This window comes from Crocodylus siamensis, chromosome 1, assembly GCF_052110815.1.
Source record: "Crocodylus siamensis isolate JL-2025a chromosome 1, ASM5211081v1, whole genome shotgun sequence".
NCBI lineage: Eukaryota > Metazoa > Chordata > Crocodylia > Crocodylidae > Crocodylus > Crocodylus siamensis.
In genome coordinates this window covers 113,160,989-113,175,747 of record NC_143395.1, presented here as the reverse complement: position 1 = coordinate 113,175,747, position 14,759 = coordinate 113,160,989, and the positions used below count along the sequence as shown (strand labels likewise).

General features: G+C 40.5%; 1 protein-coding gene across 5 annotated transcripts in view; it reads right to left on the bottom strand.

Moving 5' to 3' along the window:
* The window catches only part of UTRN (utrophin), a 553,135-nt gene that overhangs the window by 420,115 nt on the left and 118,261 nt on the right, over window positions 1–14,759 (bottom strand). For all 5 annotated transcript variants that reach the window (XM_090040990.1, XM_090040992.1, XM_090040993.1 and 2 more), the window contains 5 exons: window positions 11,953–12,045; window positions 10,210–10,287; window positions 3,481–3,573; window positions 2,397–2,569; window positions 373–488 (listed from right to left, as the gene is read on the bottom strand). In XM_090040990.1, coding sequence (XP_089897116.1) covers window positions 373–488; window positions 2,397–2,569; window positions 3,481–3,573; window positions 10,210–10,287; window positions 11,953–12,045 — 553 coding nt within the window. The remainder of the gene's footprint in view (window positions 1–372; window positions 489–2,396; window positions 2,570–3,480; window positions 3,574–10,209; window positions 10,288–11,952; window positions 12,046–14,759) is intronic.

Sequence of the window (14,759 nt, the reverse complement as noted above, 5' to 3'; positions counted from 1 at the left end):
GGCTCCTACCCTGAGGGTGTTTAAGAGGAGGTTAGATGAACATCTTGCTGGGGCCATTTGACCCCAGTATTCTTTCCTGCAATGGCAGGGGGTCGGACTAGATGATCTGCTCAGGTCCCTTCCGACCCTAGAAACTATGAAACTATGAAACTGGGGGGGGGCGGAATTGAGACTTCCAGCCCAGAACCACAGCCGGTTTGCACACTCTGGCACATGTCCTGGCAAAAGGCTGCTGTAGCATGGGAGCCTTTAAAGTACAGATATATGCAATAGCGAGTGAAAGGGACAGGCTAACTATTAAATGTTACCCGTTTTTTAAACACTTAGCTCAAAAGTTAAATTTTAAATCAACTGCAAACAAGCATGCAGTACCTTCAGGATCTAACAGTTTTTCTATTCCCAGGTGTTTTTTGGCTATGCTGAACACATGTTCCAGTCGTTCAACTGGAGACATCTTGGTAACTCTATCCCAACTGAAGAGTTCAGGTCTGAAAAATATATTAAAAATATTTTTTTTTTAAATAAAAGAAAATCAAACAAGGGGAAAATATAAATTTCATATGTATCAGTGAATGCTACAGTGTTTTTACTAAATACAGATAAAACCCAGAATTGTAAGATTAGAAAGATATTTGCAAGTTAATACAAAGAAAATTCTTGACAGATTCAAATCACTTTCTTTACAAATGCTACAGTTGCCCCATCCACTGCTAAAAAATGAAGTATACAAGTACGACAGAATTCAACTGCATTAATTGTAGCCACCATTAGCTTAAAAAGCTTTTCTTTTTTTCTAAGAATTTATATTACTCAAAGGTATATTTTTTAGCGTTACTGCTTAACATGTATTTTGGGTAACAAAATAAAAACAAGCCAGTTTTGCTTCTGTTTCTAGTCAATATATGACACCCAGATTTTATGTTCTAAGATTTGAGCAGTATTTCAGTGGTTGAGCTGCAAAAACTACTAGGAAATGAAGAAATATTGCTTTAATTGTACTAACTGGAATGAAATCAGAGGTGAGGAACAAAATTATTAAGAAGCTAAAAGGAATGGGGAAAGGTTTAATGTTCTAAAACCCATTAAATGAAAGTATCAAAATTTTGATAATGGCCCAAAATATTTAAAGAATTTAAACAAAAGTATAAGAAATTACTTTAAAATGGTTCTGTGAAGTGAAATGAGATTAAGTGAAGAAAAATACTGAAATGATATATTAGAAAAAATCAACAGCACCCATTAGGCATCTGAGAAGCTGTGATTACTGCTCCTGATTAACTATAAATTGCACACAAATTTGTTAGCTCCATCTCTTCAGCATCCTTTCGCAATCTTTATATTCATCATTTGTCTTTCAAGCCAGGTACACATTACAACATATTACATACTTATAATCAACACAGCTATACACAATGAATTTCAGTGCGGCTTAAGTCATTCAGGAAGTAACTACACCAAGTTAAAAAACAAACAAAAGAAACTCTTATGCTGGTATAAGGTACATCCCATGCCTTTGTGGTATAGAGCAGACTACATTTTAAGCACCCTGACAGTGCTATGCATCTGGAAAGCACTTAGCACTGACTAGCTGTCTATTCAGGCTTCCCGAGTGCTAACTGTTAAAATAATAAATTATAATCTAGAATTAAAAAAAAAAAAATTACTCGACACACAAAATTATCCTGGACTGACCAAACCTGAAATCTCCTATAAATAAACTTATTTCTTTAAACAGACAGGTATGAATAATGCCACCAAAAATCCCTCCAAAAACACAAAGAATATGTGCTCGCTGCCCTGCAAAGTTTCAAGAGCTCTTTATAGAATGAGGCAAGGAAATAAACCATCAGCTCACTACTGACACACAAAGTATTATTTTATCCTTTGATCTCCTGTTCACCAATAAGAGTGCTATTGTGAGAATAAAACATTTTCTTTTAAATGACAAGCATTCAAAACTGAAAGTGTTTCATTTGTTTCAAAGCTATTCTTTTTCTACACACTGAAGAAATGTTGCAAATAATGAGCAGTATTAGAAACTTTCTTCCAAGTGTTTTCGTTTTGGAGGACAGAAATAAAGTGGCCACACAGCCAACAAAACTTTGTTGAGGCCCATTCTATCTTATGTTCTGTCTAATGATTGTCAAGTGCGATTTAAAACCATTTCAAGATTATTTTTTTTTTTTTTTTGGTGGGGGTGGAAGTTACACTATAGACTTGGCTTAGACCCCCAAAAGTAAGATCTGCACTGGCAAATTTCCCTCTATTGTTATTGTTACCACGAGAAAAACAATGAATCATTTATACAGACTAAAAGCTGTTGAATGCTCCAGGATGAAAAGGCTGAAAGCTGCTTGTTTGTATAGCTCAATGATGTCCTAACAATTTTCGCTTACTTGTGTCTGTGGATCACAGCATTGAAGGCAAGTCCATCTGTCCAGCTCGTGGTAAAGTTGAGAACATTGACCTGACTGTAAGGCCTTGTGGACTGTCGAACCCAGCTCAACAGGATTTTCTCACTGTTTGTCTGCTGCAAGTCTGACATGATGTCCTTCATGACATCCTTCACCTGTAAAAAGAAAATAGGTAACTGTTAGCATTTAAAGAAATATCAACTGCTTGATTTTGTTCCCTCTTAGGCAGCAAGTAATTGCACAAATTAGTAATAGAGTCCATAATACTGTTTGGAGAATAAAACTGGTCAAGTTATGGCCTATACCTGCTGAAGGTGAACTTCAGAATGTGAAGATGTTCAAACCCTCTTTGCCTCATCCTGATTACGAGCTATTGAGACAGCAGAAATGGACCTGAGTAAAAATGAAATGGTGTGCGTCTCATCTAAAATAGAAGAGCCTCCTCAGTGCTGCCTAGAGTTGTCAGCTAGCATGGCATGCATAGGGCTCTGCCCCCTTCTCCCCTTCAGCTCCAGCACCAAACATTTTTCCTGATACACTCTTATGTTTACAGTAAAGCCAATCAAGATTGCGCTAAGAGAATTTTCTTGAGTTCTCTATCAAGCCCTAGCCACAGCCAATGCCTCCAATTCTCCTTCTCTCATGCTAGTGTAAGGAAGGAGATAACGCCACTGAAATCAGCGAAGGTACCTTTGTGCAAGACTAGAATTCAAGGCCCAGGTACAGCCTGAGACTCAAGTCCATTAAAACACCTGCAAACTAGAATTCTGGGAAATGAACAAAAATAAAATGGATTAGTCTTGATTTTAAATGTTTCTATGCAATATGAGCACTACAAGTTGATCTGACTGACTGATCATAACTGCATCAATAATCAAAAAATAAATTGTGGGATTCAGCCAATAAAAGGGGACAGAAATTAAACTCTGAATTACTTTTATTTATAAACCAAAAACAAAAGCCATGTTTTTCATGCTAGAGAACAAAGACAGGCTTGCAAGAATCTCAAGAAATCATACACAGTTCCTAGAAAGAAGAACTTCTTGCGAAAACCCCCCCGCCTCACCTGCCAGTGCAAGATAATGCTCCAGAGTAATCCAAGTGTTAGTTTGTGATTTCCATCCACAATGTCAGTTCCTCCTATATTCACCAACTCCACCTGGAGATGTTAAATCAATGTTGTGTTAAACTCCATTTATCAACGATTCAGGCTTCCTCCCATTTTTATAGCTAACCAACCAGTCCCTAACAAGTTGTCTGACTCTTGCTCCTTTAGTAAAAATAAACAATCAGAAATTTCTGCAGAGAAAAGCCCAGGCAAATTTGTTCTGAAGGCAACTAAAAACAAAACAGGATATGTTGTGTAGCAAAGGTTCAATCCTGCCCTCCAGCATAAAGAGATGCATTGGCAAGCAAGTTGCAAAGTCATGATGATACTCAGGCTAACTGAACATGAAACACACAATTGGCGGGCATGTTAAGCAAAACTATTTCTTCTTATCTTGTAAAACATCAGTCTAGTTCCTAAATACTACCAGGAAATATAGCATGAAAATGTCATAATCATTATAAATAAGTAAATAAAAAGCTCTGGAAAAGGCAAGGATCTGTCTTTTATTGGACCAACTGCATAGCTGGAATACAGCTGGACAAGCTTCCAAATGCAAACTGTTCTTCATCAGGTCACATCAGTAACACAATCCTCCTACCTCCCCCCCCACAAAAAACAAAACAAAACAACTCTGTCTCTTTCAGATGGACCCAGGCATCTTCATAGGACACATTTCTGTGTGTGGTAGCTGTGCATACAATAGAAAATGGGATTCGGTGTGGGTACCATTTGCACTAATGAAGAAGTTGAATTAAGTGCTCAAAACAGCAAAATATACATACAGGCATATTATTATCTTAGTGGAGGTAGGGGAAGAAGATAACAATTGCTGGTAGGTTGTGGATTTTTTGCGTGTGTTCATTTAAATGCCCTCATTCATTTAAGGACTTCTCTGCTTTTTGCTTGAAATGCCACTGCTTCTGCTGCCTCAATATTTACAGAAGCTTTAGAGGGGGGAGGAAACATTTCTTCATTTCTGCTATGCACTATGAAACAAAAGTTTCCAAAAACAACTCCACTCCTGCTTCCCTTTTAGTACAAAACTAATAAAGAATAACAAATGCATTGATATCCATAAATTGGGCTTTGGAGTCGCATCAGACCTAGATCAGATGAGCCACTGTTTTTTTAAGGAAATCAAATAAACCAAGGCAGAAAGCAAACTGCCACAGATCAAAAAGCAGAATTAAAAGAAAAATTTGCTTAGGCATTATCAGTTAATCAGTCCATTATCTATATCAATTGATGGCTTAACAAGAAATCAGAAAGGGTTGATTTGAGGTACAGAAGGCAAAGCATATGGACTGAAATATTTCCCATATTCACTGAATCTGGCCCATGGAGCTGAAGGGCTTTGTCGGTGCCCGTGTGTCAGTGCCAGGCAACTTCCAGCTGTGCCTGCACCACTGGTGCTTCTCCCTGCCCTCTCAGCTCTGGTCCAATGAGAGCCAGGTGGTTTTGGCAGCATGTCATAGTAGCAGAAGACTTTGCCTGCATCTGTGCCAGGGCCACTCACGTGGGACCTGTGTCTGCACCACTGCCACTTCCCCCAGCCCTTCCACTCCCTCACTGCAGCACAGGCAAAGCCTCCAGTCCATGGGGAGCTGTGTCTAGGCTGCTGTCGCTCCCCTCCCCAGCTATGACAGGTGCAGCTTCCAGCCACTTGGAAGCTATGCTGAGGCTCTGCAGCTTCCAAGCATGTCCCTGCTGCAGCCAGGAGCAGAGGGCTAGGAGAAGTGTGGCGGCATGAGTACAGCTCCTGCATGTCTGGCCCTGGCACAGGGAAAGCCCCTCCTGCCTTTGGTCTGCTCCCAAAACCACCCAGCCCACCACTTGCAAAAGACTGGTGATCGCTGACCAAGAGTATTCTAATGAAATAATTATATGGCGAACATGAATGGAGGAGGAAGGATCCAAAGACCCCAAAACAGAAATTGTCTCTATACCCACCCTAAATCCTGTATCCAACCTGTCATGAACCTTGCATGGTATCTTGAGTTTGCCTGACTGATACAGCATGTGTAGTCTCCACATACACATAATGTCAAGCTGTATTTAGCCTTATCATCCTTATGTTTATATGCATTGTGGCATTTGATTTAGCACATATTTCTTCTATGTTATAATAGGGCCAGAATGTGATAATGACTTTTAAGTGATAAACTGAGTTTCTTTGGCACCTACAAGAAGCTGAAATCCTAAATGAGTGAAGTAATTCTTAGAATTAACATCTGACAGAAGCATCAGAAAGAGGCCCTTCCAGACAATGAGTCATTTCGATTTTATAAGGAGAAACCCTAACATGCAACATCTCTGAACAGGAAGAACATTTCTAACTATGGAAGAAAGTAAGCAAAAAACAGCACCTTAGGGATTCTGGATAACTCTTCTCCATTTCTGAAAAGAAGCACATACTCTCTTCATCTTAATTAAGTCAAGAAAACTTTTAGTCTGGTAAACATGACTCTGAGGGGCAGGGGTTTCCAAGAAGTTACAAGTAGCATGTGGGCTCCCCAAAAACCCAAGAATTTGTAACTGGTCAGATAAAAAACTATTACACCTTGTCTCTAGTCTTCCTGAGTACTAGGAAGGCTTCTGGCCCTCAGCCAGGGATTGAGTAAAGCAAGCTGATAGGAAATGCAGGAGCTGCTTTCCAACTTGGAGAACTGACTAGGAACTGCATCTTTAGATTTAAGGTACAGGGTAAGAACAGGCTATTGTTCTGATATTTCCTTTTGTTTATTCTTATATCTCTGTATCTCAGCATACAGTTACTGATTTCTTATCTTTGTTCTTGGCTGTTTGTTTGTTTTTTAATAAATCTTTTTGTTATCTTTTTAATCCACTTAATTCTCAATGATAAGCATAATTCCAGAGCATTTGACAATATTGGTAAGCCTCTTCTAAGAATGAAAAGATCTCTCTTTTCTGAGTGTATGCATGGATGAGCATATGATTCTTCTAGTTGGGAAAATTCCCCCTGCTAAGAACTGGCAAGCCCAAGGTGCCATGGGCCAAGGAACTGATACCTTGCGTATCTCAGCTGGCTCTCAAAGGTCAAAGAGACAGACAGCAGAGGGGGTTCAAGGCAAAAGGGCAACCCTGAAGGTGCAAAAGCACTCCAGGAGTATCTCTCAAAGGAACACCCACCTACATCCAAGGCTGAGGCATGCCACATAACCCAAAAACTACATTCCAAAATCATACCAGCTTCATGTAGGGTTTTTATTAAACTAAAATGACTTTGCCTACGTAAGTGGACACAAGTCATGAAAAAAGAATCACTGAAAAAAATTAGGTCCTTATACTCACACCTGGTCCTAAGAATTTTTTTAAGTGCTTATTACAAATCTTTCAGAAGTTATCCATGTTTTATGGCCCCTAAACTCCCAGATAACAGAAAAGAAATCACATTCAAATGGCACATCTTCATACTTTATCTTAATAAACACTGCCTAATATTGCTGAACATCAAGTGTAAATCACGTGCAGGAACTTCCCCTGTCTCCAGCTAGCTAAAACTACCTGTACATTTCCAAGACAGTAGCCCAAGGAAGAACCAATAAGTCACTCATTAATTTAATTCAATCGATTCCATTTCATAAAATAAAATAAATTTTAGGCTAGAAAGACTCATATCTTTCGATAAAGTAATCAATGTTTACAGCGGGTAGGACCAGAAAAAATAATCCTTCCTTACTTTAAGTCACTTCCTAGAAACATGATTTTAGCCCATCAGTGCAAAAAGGAGGGAAAGTACTCCATATTACATAGCAGTTTCAACACATCATTCAATCATCATGGAAACCATCTGCATGGTGCGAACTATGCCCTGGAGGGAAGCATACTTGAATGGACTGCTAACCCCAAATTATTTCAGTGGCATGTCCAAAACAACAGTTTTGATTATATGCTTATCGTAAAGCTGTTCTAGGGGACAAGGGAAGAGGCAAAGGGTAGGAAATAAATCATTGTTTACTATAAGTGGATTTCACTATTATGCAGAAAATCATCAAACATGGCAGAAAATTATTCTTTTTCTTAAATCTGCAACTTATATTTTGATCAAGTGTTGAAGATTTAGAGGTTTGAGATGTTCCAAAAGACTTTGGATACGTCTTTCTCCACTCCACAGAAAAACTCCTGTGGATTGGAGAAAGGGTTTCAGATCAGGCCCATGAGGAACATACAGATTCAAAATGTCATTTCCTTAACAATTTCTGCATACATGGTACGTCTTCTTTTGACAAAATTAACTATTTATCCATCTAGACACCGTGGTATAAAAGCCAATTGCTTGCAAACTGAAACCATGACTACAGATTGGTCTGCCAAGGTGTGAATTTTTACAGCAGATGCTCTCAGATTATGATCTCATATTTTGTTGTGTGTGCTGCACTCCAGATGCAGTCACAGAGCAGACCACCAATCAAGCAGCAAAACTTCCACAGGGTAAGAAGGATCCCAGCTTCCTGGTTGCTGAATCCGTCTAGTCAAGTAGACTAGTTGTGGTGAGGGTGTTTCTTTACAGTAACCTGTTTTGCATCCTTACATTATTCTTTCCTTTTTGGCACAATTGCTGTACCACTGTCTGTTTCATTAAGTAACTTTTTAAGATTGTCATCACTCCTATATTGTGGAGTGGGCTGTAAACGGTGTCTTTTGTTGTAAATTTGTGACTTTAATATGGTGCTATGAAACACCCATGAACAGCCACGTTTTGCCTGCTAGTGGGTCAATTGTTTAAGGGTCTGCTAGAGCACTCTTCATTCAGTATTTTATTTTCACGTGTTTGTTATCTTTATGTGTTGAGGTAATCTCATTTATGTATGCTCAGACTATTGTTCTATCCCTGCCGGGTTACATCTGCTAACATATTGTTTAACCTGTGTTTTGCTGTTGTTTGTTCCCTTACCTGCTGCCTGGAGGTAGGGGCTGTACACTAACCAGGAGACCACTGGCGGTCAAGACCTATGCTGATAAAGAGGCTTTGTTGGCCATACCCAGTTGTTATTGCCAGTGTATATGTTTTAATATGGTTCACTGTCTCTGTAGATGTAAATCTGTAAATAGTTCATAGATGTATGTACATGTTCAATAAGGTTTATTGACACTGCACTGTAAATTAAATCTGTAAGTAGTTAAAACTTACTGGGTGTCCATCATCTCTGCTCTGCTCCATAGGGGAGGGAGGTGAGCTGACCTAAGCTAGGTAGTCAAGCTCCCACAGCACACTCATTCCCGCTAACCAATTGAAGGGATGTGAGGGGGTACCAGCCATGTACCACCCGGGGTACATATTCATGGAGTTTAAGGCCAGATAGTATCAATCAATCTCCATTCTCCTGACAGAAGACAAAAATCACATGTGTGGAGACACTGAAGCTTTTTCTCCTGGAGCAATGGTGACTTGAGAAGAAAAACAGCCCTAGAACCGCTAAGGTTAAATCACTACCAGGAGAGTTTCTCCCAGGAGAGGCCTGTGCACTTTACCCCACGTTAACTTCTCTTAGGGATCAGGAGCAATGAAACTGGGGGGGCAGGGGAAGGCTCCCATGCCTTCCCAAGACCAAGGTCACCACTCTAGGAAAGGCACAAGGCGCATACACCAAGGCCCAACAGGGGTTGAAAGAAGCAGACAGCAGCTGCTCCCTGCCTGCTTCTCATGCCAGAGTTACTAGTGTCACAGGTGGGCAGGGGCCAGTTGCTAGTGCTCCCCATCCCACTCCCAGCACTCAACTGCATGGAAGGCAAGAGGAAGCAGGATGGGAAGGAAATAGGCTGGGGAAAGTTTCCCCAAGCCTGGATCTGCACTGGCTTTTAAATCACCACCCCTGCAACTCACCTGACCAATGGTGGGGTAGAAATGATAAACAGGAGGGGAGGATTAGCTGGTAGGGAACTAGGCTCAGAGAGCTTCTCCCAGCAGCAGCAGAGCAAAGCCCCAGCCTGCTCCTAACACTGGAGTCCAAGGAGTATGGAGCAGGTGGGGGCTTTGCTGCAAAACTCAGTCCACTTGGCTCCCAGGCACTGAAGAGCCAAGTCCCCAGTGTAAGAAGCAGGCAGGGGGCTTTGCCCTGCTACTCCAGTCCCCCTGGAAAAAGGAGAACTAAAGCAGCCTATGCAAAGCACAAAGAGCAGGGGAGATAAAGTATTACAGATGTTCAGAATCATTCCTAGCAGTGGAAATTTTCCTCCATTAGAACTGAACATTTATACACAGCATTAGAGAGATTTCCGAGAAAGCCAAAAGCTAATGAAGTAGCACTCAGATACCATAATGCTGGGACCATCTAAGAGACTAGAACAAAGTAATAATAACGTTCTGATATCATAAATAGATTAGAAGCAGGAGTGACTGGCTTGTAAATAATCATTTGACTAGTGAACGTACAAAGCATAATTTAGACAGCAGCAAGAAAAAGATATCCACAGTTAATTTCTAACCACATAACTATCAGCCCAAACCATTTATTTTTGTAATATTATGTTTGCACTGGATTATTTCACAAAACAGATAAGTGAAGATGAAAACACTAGCCATATATACACTGCTTTTAATTTCAATTCCTGACAACACTGTTATTTGTTCTGTTACAAAAGCTATATTCTCTGCAATCTGAACCTATTTTACAAAGAAGTAAATGAAACAGGGCAAAAAGATATTATGAATTATAAACTTACGTTGTTCTGATGTAAAACTTGCAATACCCTGTTGACATTATTTAGGGCATGTACTCTGGTGGAACCACGTTCTTTGGGCTAAAAATAAGAAGTTCATGTCAAAATACTTACTAGTTCAAAACAAAATAAACAGTAAAACAAACAGTAGGAAATTTGTCTTCATTTTTCTCTCAGGACTTTTTAAAGCGAAACTAAGATAAGGCAAACATCAACCACAGAGCCTGCAGGAATTTTGACTAAGTAACTTTGAAAATAAGTAGCAGTCAGTACATGAAATACAAAGAATACAGTATGTCAAAACAAGTCTCAAATTCAGAACGTTTCAGTTTTTTCCTATATAACCCCAGAATTCGTAATTTTAGTGTGCTGTGAAATTCTGTATCAGTAATCTCAGTGACTTTCAACCAGGATGCCAAGGAACCCATGAGGTATGAAGAGATGAGCAAGGTGTGAGGAGGTAAGCAAGTAATGTAAGCAGATAAGCACAGGCTCAGGCTTGTCTTATCCTTGCTTGAACAACCTCCTACCCCCAAATGCCTGGCCTTGCAAAGAGGTAAGTACTGTAACGTACACATTTTTTTTTTTTAAATCGGGTACCATCCTATTCAAAAAAGTTATGAAGGGGTGCCTTGAGTCTAATGTGGAGTGCCTCGAGTCCAAAAAGTTTGAGTATAACCTATTTTACTGTGGGAAGTCCCAGGGAAAGTCTGTAGATTGTGACAATGGGCTAGTTTGATTTTTTGCTTCCAGGAAGGGAACAAGAGGGAACATGTTTTTCTAGCACTAAGATGACTAGGGCCTTGAGCACTAAAGAGAAGGCAACCTTTCTCTTTCCCTTCTTTCTCCCACTGACTTCAGTAGACATTTAATCAGCTCTAAGTTGAACAACAAATATTTAAAATGAGATGTTTGTATTTAGAAATGGGGCAATTAGCAGGATATGATTTTTTTTAAAATAGGCTTAATACCCATGTGTAAAACATTATAAACGAGTCTAGGATTTTTACTGTGAATTGAAGTTAAGTACCTCATCCTGAGTCATAGTGCCAGCTTCCTCACTTCTCTTGCAGAGGATCTGAGATAGCATTAATTTTAAATTTAAATCCAGACTATACTTCAAAAACGGTCTAGATAATCTAGGCCGTTATAACAAAGTATTTAAGTATATAATTTAGCTACAGTTTGCAAACAAACAAACCAATTCATGCTCATGTGCTTGGCCGGACAGAGGTCTTCATAACCTTCAGCTCCCTGCACGGGGGCTGCAAAGAGGATGGGGCTGGACTGTTCTCAGTGCACTACTAATTTGGGCCTGATTCTGAATTTCATCTTGAAGTACAACTCTTGAGGATTTCAAAAGGCCTATAGAGCACGTGTTAATTAGGAGCACTATGTCCAAACGGGCAGCATGCAGGAGACCAGGGAGAGGGCACAGTGACAGATAGGGCAGGAAGCAGACAGCAAATGGAGCAGGGAGCACAGGGCACAAACCAGTAAGAAGAACAGCAGATTAGGCAGAACAGCAGAAGGGGACCAAAGTGGCATTTGGGGAGGGTACAAAGCTAATTTGTGACATACCTGCCAAAAAAGTTGCCCCCCCCACACACTATATTAGAGTATGCACTTTCAGTAGTAAGCAGACAAATCAAAATTAAAACAAAAACAAAAAAAACCGCATGAAGCAAACAAATGTCTACACCTGTCCTTCCCCTCAGTAATATAATAAAATAAATGCTTTCTTACCAATGGATTTCCCATGAGCCCTTCCAAGAGATCCAAAAGTCTCCTTCCATCCTTGAGATCTGTGAACATATCCTTAATTGGAGGCTTCCCACTCTACAGAAAAATGTAACATGGAAAGAAAATGGGAAATTAATTTCAACAGCAGACACCCCTTTCAAAATGAAATAAGCATTTTTCATCTTGTTTAAATTCACAGTATTTATTACAAAGGGGAATAAAAAAGAATTCTACAATTTTGAGATAGAACCAGCTTCTACAAATAAAGCATTTCTTTCCCCTGCAATTTCTCATCTTCTCACTGGTTTTTAAGGCACTAAGCTTGCTGGTTCTCCTACTTACTTCCATGCAAGTACTTCAATACTTTGGAAAAACAAACTGAACTTGATATTTTGGGGGACTCCTTTCTAAAGTTGTAGTTCTGTTCTCACTACAACTAAGCCAGAATCCGGGCCTTACACATGTAAAGGAAGAAGGGAAAACAGTAAGCCTTCGTCCAATTCTTGGACCAAATTGTTACTTTTTTTCATTCAGAAGCTCTTCAAAAACCTACTAAACTTAACAGGAGTTTTTTCCAGTGGTTTCAATTGGCTTTGAGTCAACCCCTCAGTAAGAGGCTGAAACCTACTATCAAAATGAGTTAATCAGAATAGATTCGTAGACATTAGGGCTGGAAGGGACCTCGGAGAATCATCGAGTCCAGCCCCCAGCCCGAAGGCAGGAAGTCACCTGGGGCCATAGGATCCCAGCAAGATAAGCATCCAATTTTTTCTTGAAGGCGTTCAGTGTAGGTGCTTGAACCACCTCCGATGGCAGGCTGTTCCAGACCTTGGGGGCTCAGGCAGCAAAGAAATTCTTCCTTATGTCCAGCCTGAAACAGTCTTGCAGGAGTTTATAACCGTTCAAACTCAGGGTGCTCTGGTGAACAAACATTCCCCCAGATACTGATCTTCACCCCGATAAACTTATAAATGTTTATCAGATCACCCCTGAGCCTGCGCTTTTCCAAATTAAAGAGCCCCATAGCTCTCAGCCTGTCGTTGTAAGATCTGTTTTTCTGACCTCTGATCATGCATGTGGCTCTTCTCTGGACTCTCTCAAGCTTCTCCACAGCCTTTTTGAATGTAGGGGCCAAAAACTGGATGTAGTACTTCAGCTGCGGCCTCACCAAGGCCAAGTACAACAAGAGAATGACATCCCAGGATTTGCTTGAGAAGCATCTATGGATGCAAGCCAGTGTTTTGGTCCCTTTACTAGCTGCAGCATTTCACTGAAGACTCACGTTCATCTTGTGGTCAATGATGACCCCCAAGTCTCTTTCTTCCATAGTGCTAGCCAGCACAGCACTGCCAAACCTATAAGGATGCTGCAGGTTTTTCCTCCCAAGGTGGAGAACCTTGCATTTTTCAGTGTTAAACACCATCAGGTTCTCGTCCGCCCATTTGCTGAGCTTGTCCAGGTCAGCCTGGATCACCCGCCTGTCTTCTGGTGTGGATGCTCTGCTCCAAAGTTTGGTGTCATCAGCAAACTTGGCCAGTCTGCTCCTGACTCCAATGTCCACATCATTAATGAAGATGTTAAACAATATGGGTCCAAGAACAGAGCCTTGAGGGACCCCACTGGTCACAGGGCACCATGACGATTGACTTCCGTCAATTACCACCCTCTGGGTCTGACCACGGAGCCAGTTCTCCAGCCAGTGGATCATGGTGGACCCAAGGCCACAACTGGCCAGTTTTGCCAAGAGGTGATACCAGATCAAAGGCTTTGCTGAAGTCAAGATTTATGACATCTATCTCTTCTCCTTTGTCCAGGTGATAGGTCACCTGGTCGTAGAAAGAAATGAGATTGGTAAAGCAAGACCTACCTGCAACAAACCCATGCTGGCTATCCCTCAGGATGTCCGTGTCAGCCAGTCCATTAAGGATGGCTGCTTTAATAAACTTTTCTAAGACCTTCCCTGGGATAGAGGTCAGGCTGACAGGCCTATAGTTTGCCGGATCCACTTTCCTCCCTTTCTTGAAGATAGACTGGAAGAAGGCCAATGTGGTGCCTTCGGGCACAGAGATTAACTTTTCAGTTGATATTTTGGAATCATCCCTTATCTCCTCCAGCCATATATGCATTTACATGGGTAAAAAAAACCCCAAAAAAACCCCAGAGTCAAACTAGCAGAAGAGCTCAAACTCAACTACAGGCTCCTAATACCTATTTCCACTGAAATGAGTGTACAGACCTGGCATTAGGCCATTCCATAATAATATTAACTCTTTTCCACACTTCTTTTTAGTCTCATTTCCCATGGTTCCAAATATGAAAAAGAGATTGAAGGCAGATCGAGGGAAAGAGAGAAACAGTGAAACAGACAAGAGCCCAATTGCTGCATTAGCTTCATTAATTCATCAGCTACCTGCCCACTGAGCATTTTCAATTTTACCTATGAGAACTTTTACAATCTTTGCACTCTCCTATGCCTGAAAAAGGGTGCCTGTGTCCAAAAGCTTGCAGATATTTTGGTTTGCAAATATCTAGTTGGTCTCATAAAAGGTAATCACCTCTGCCACGAGTTCTGATACCTAGTTTAAGAAAGATATTTTCCAAAAGATTTCATTTCTGAATTTACTTGTCTCTCCCCATGGCTGGATACCACCATTTTTCAGAAAGAACCTGGTAAGTTCCATCATGCGCAGTTACACCAACTACTATATTTACTTGACTATAAAATCTAAATACTGGGGCATTATCTTATATGTGGAAAATTTATAAATTTATTGCAATTTTCCAGGTATAGAATCTAATTATTAGAAGTC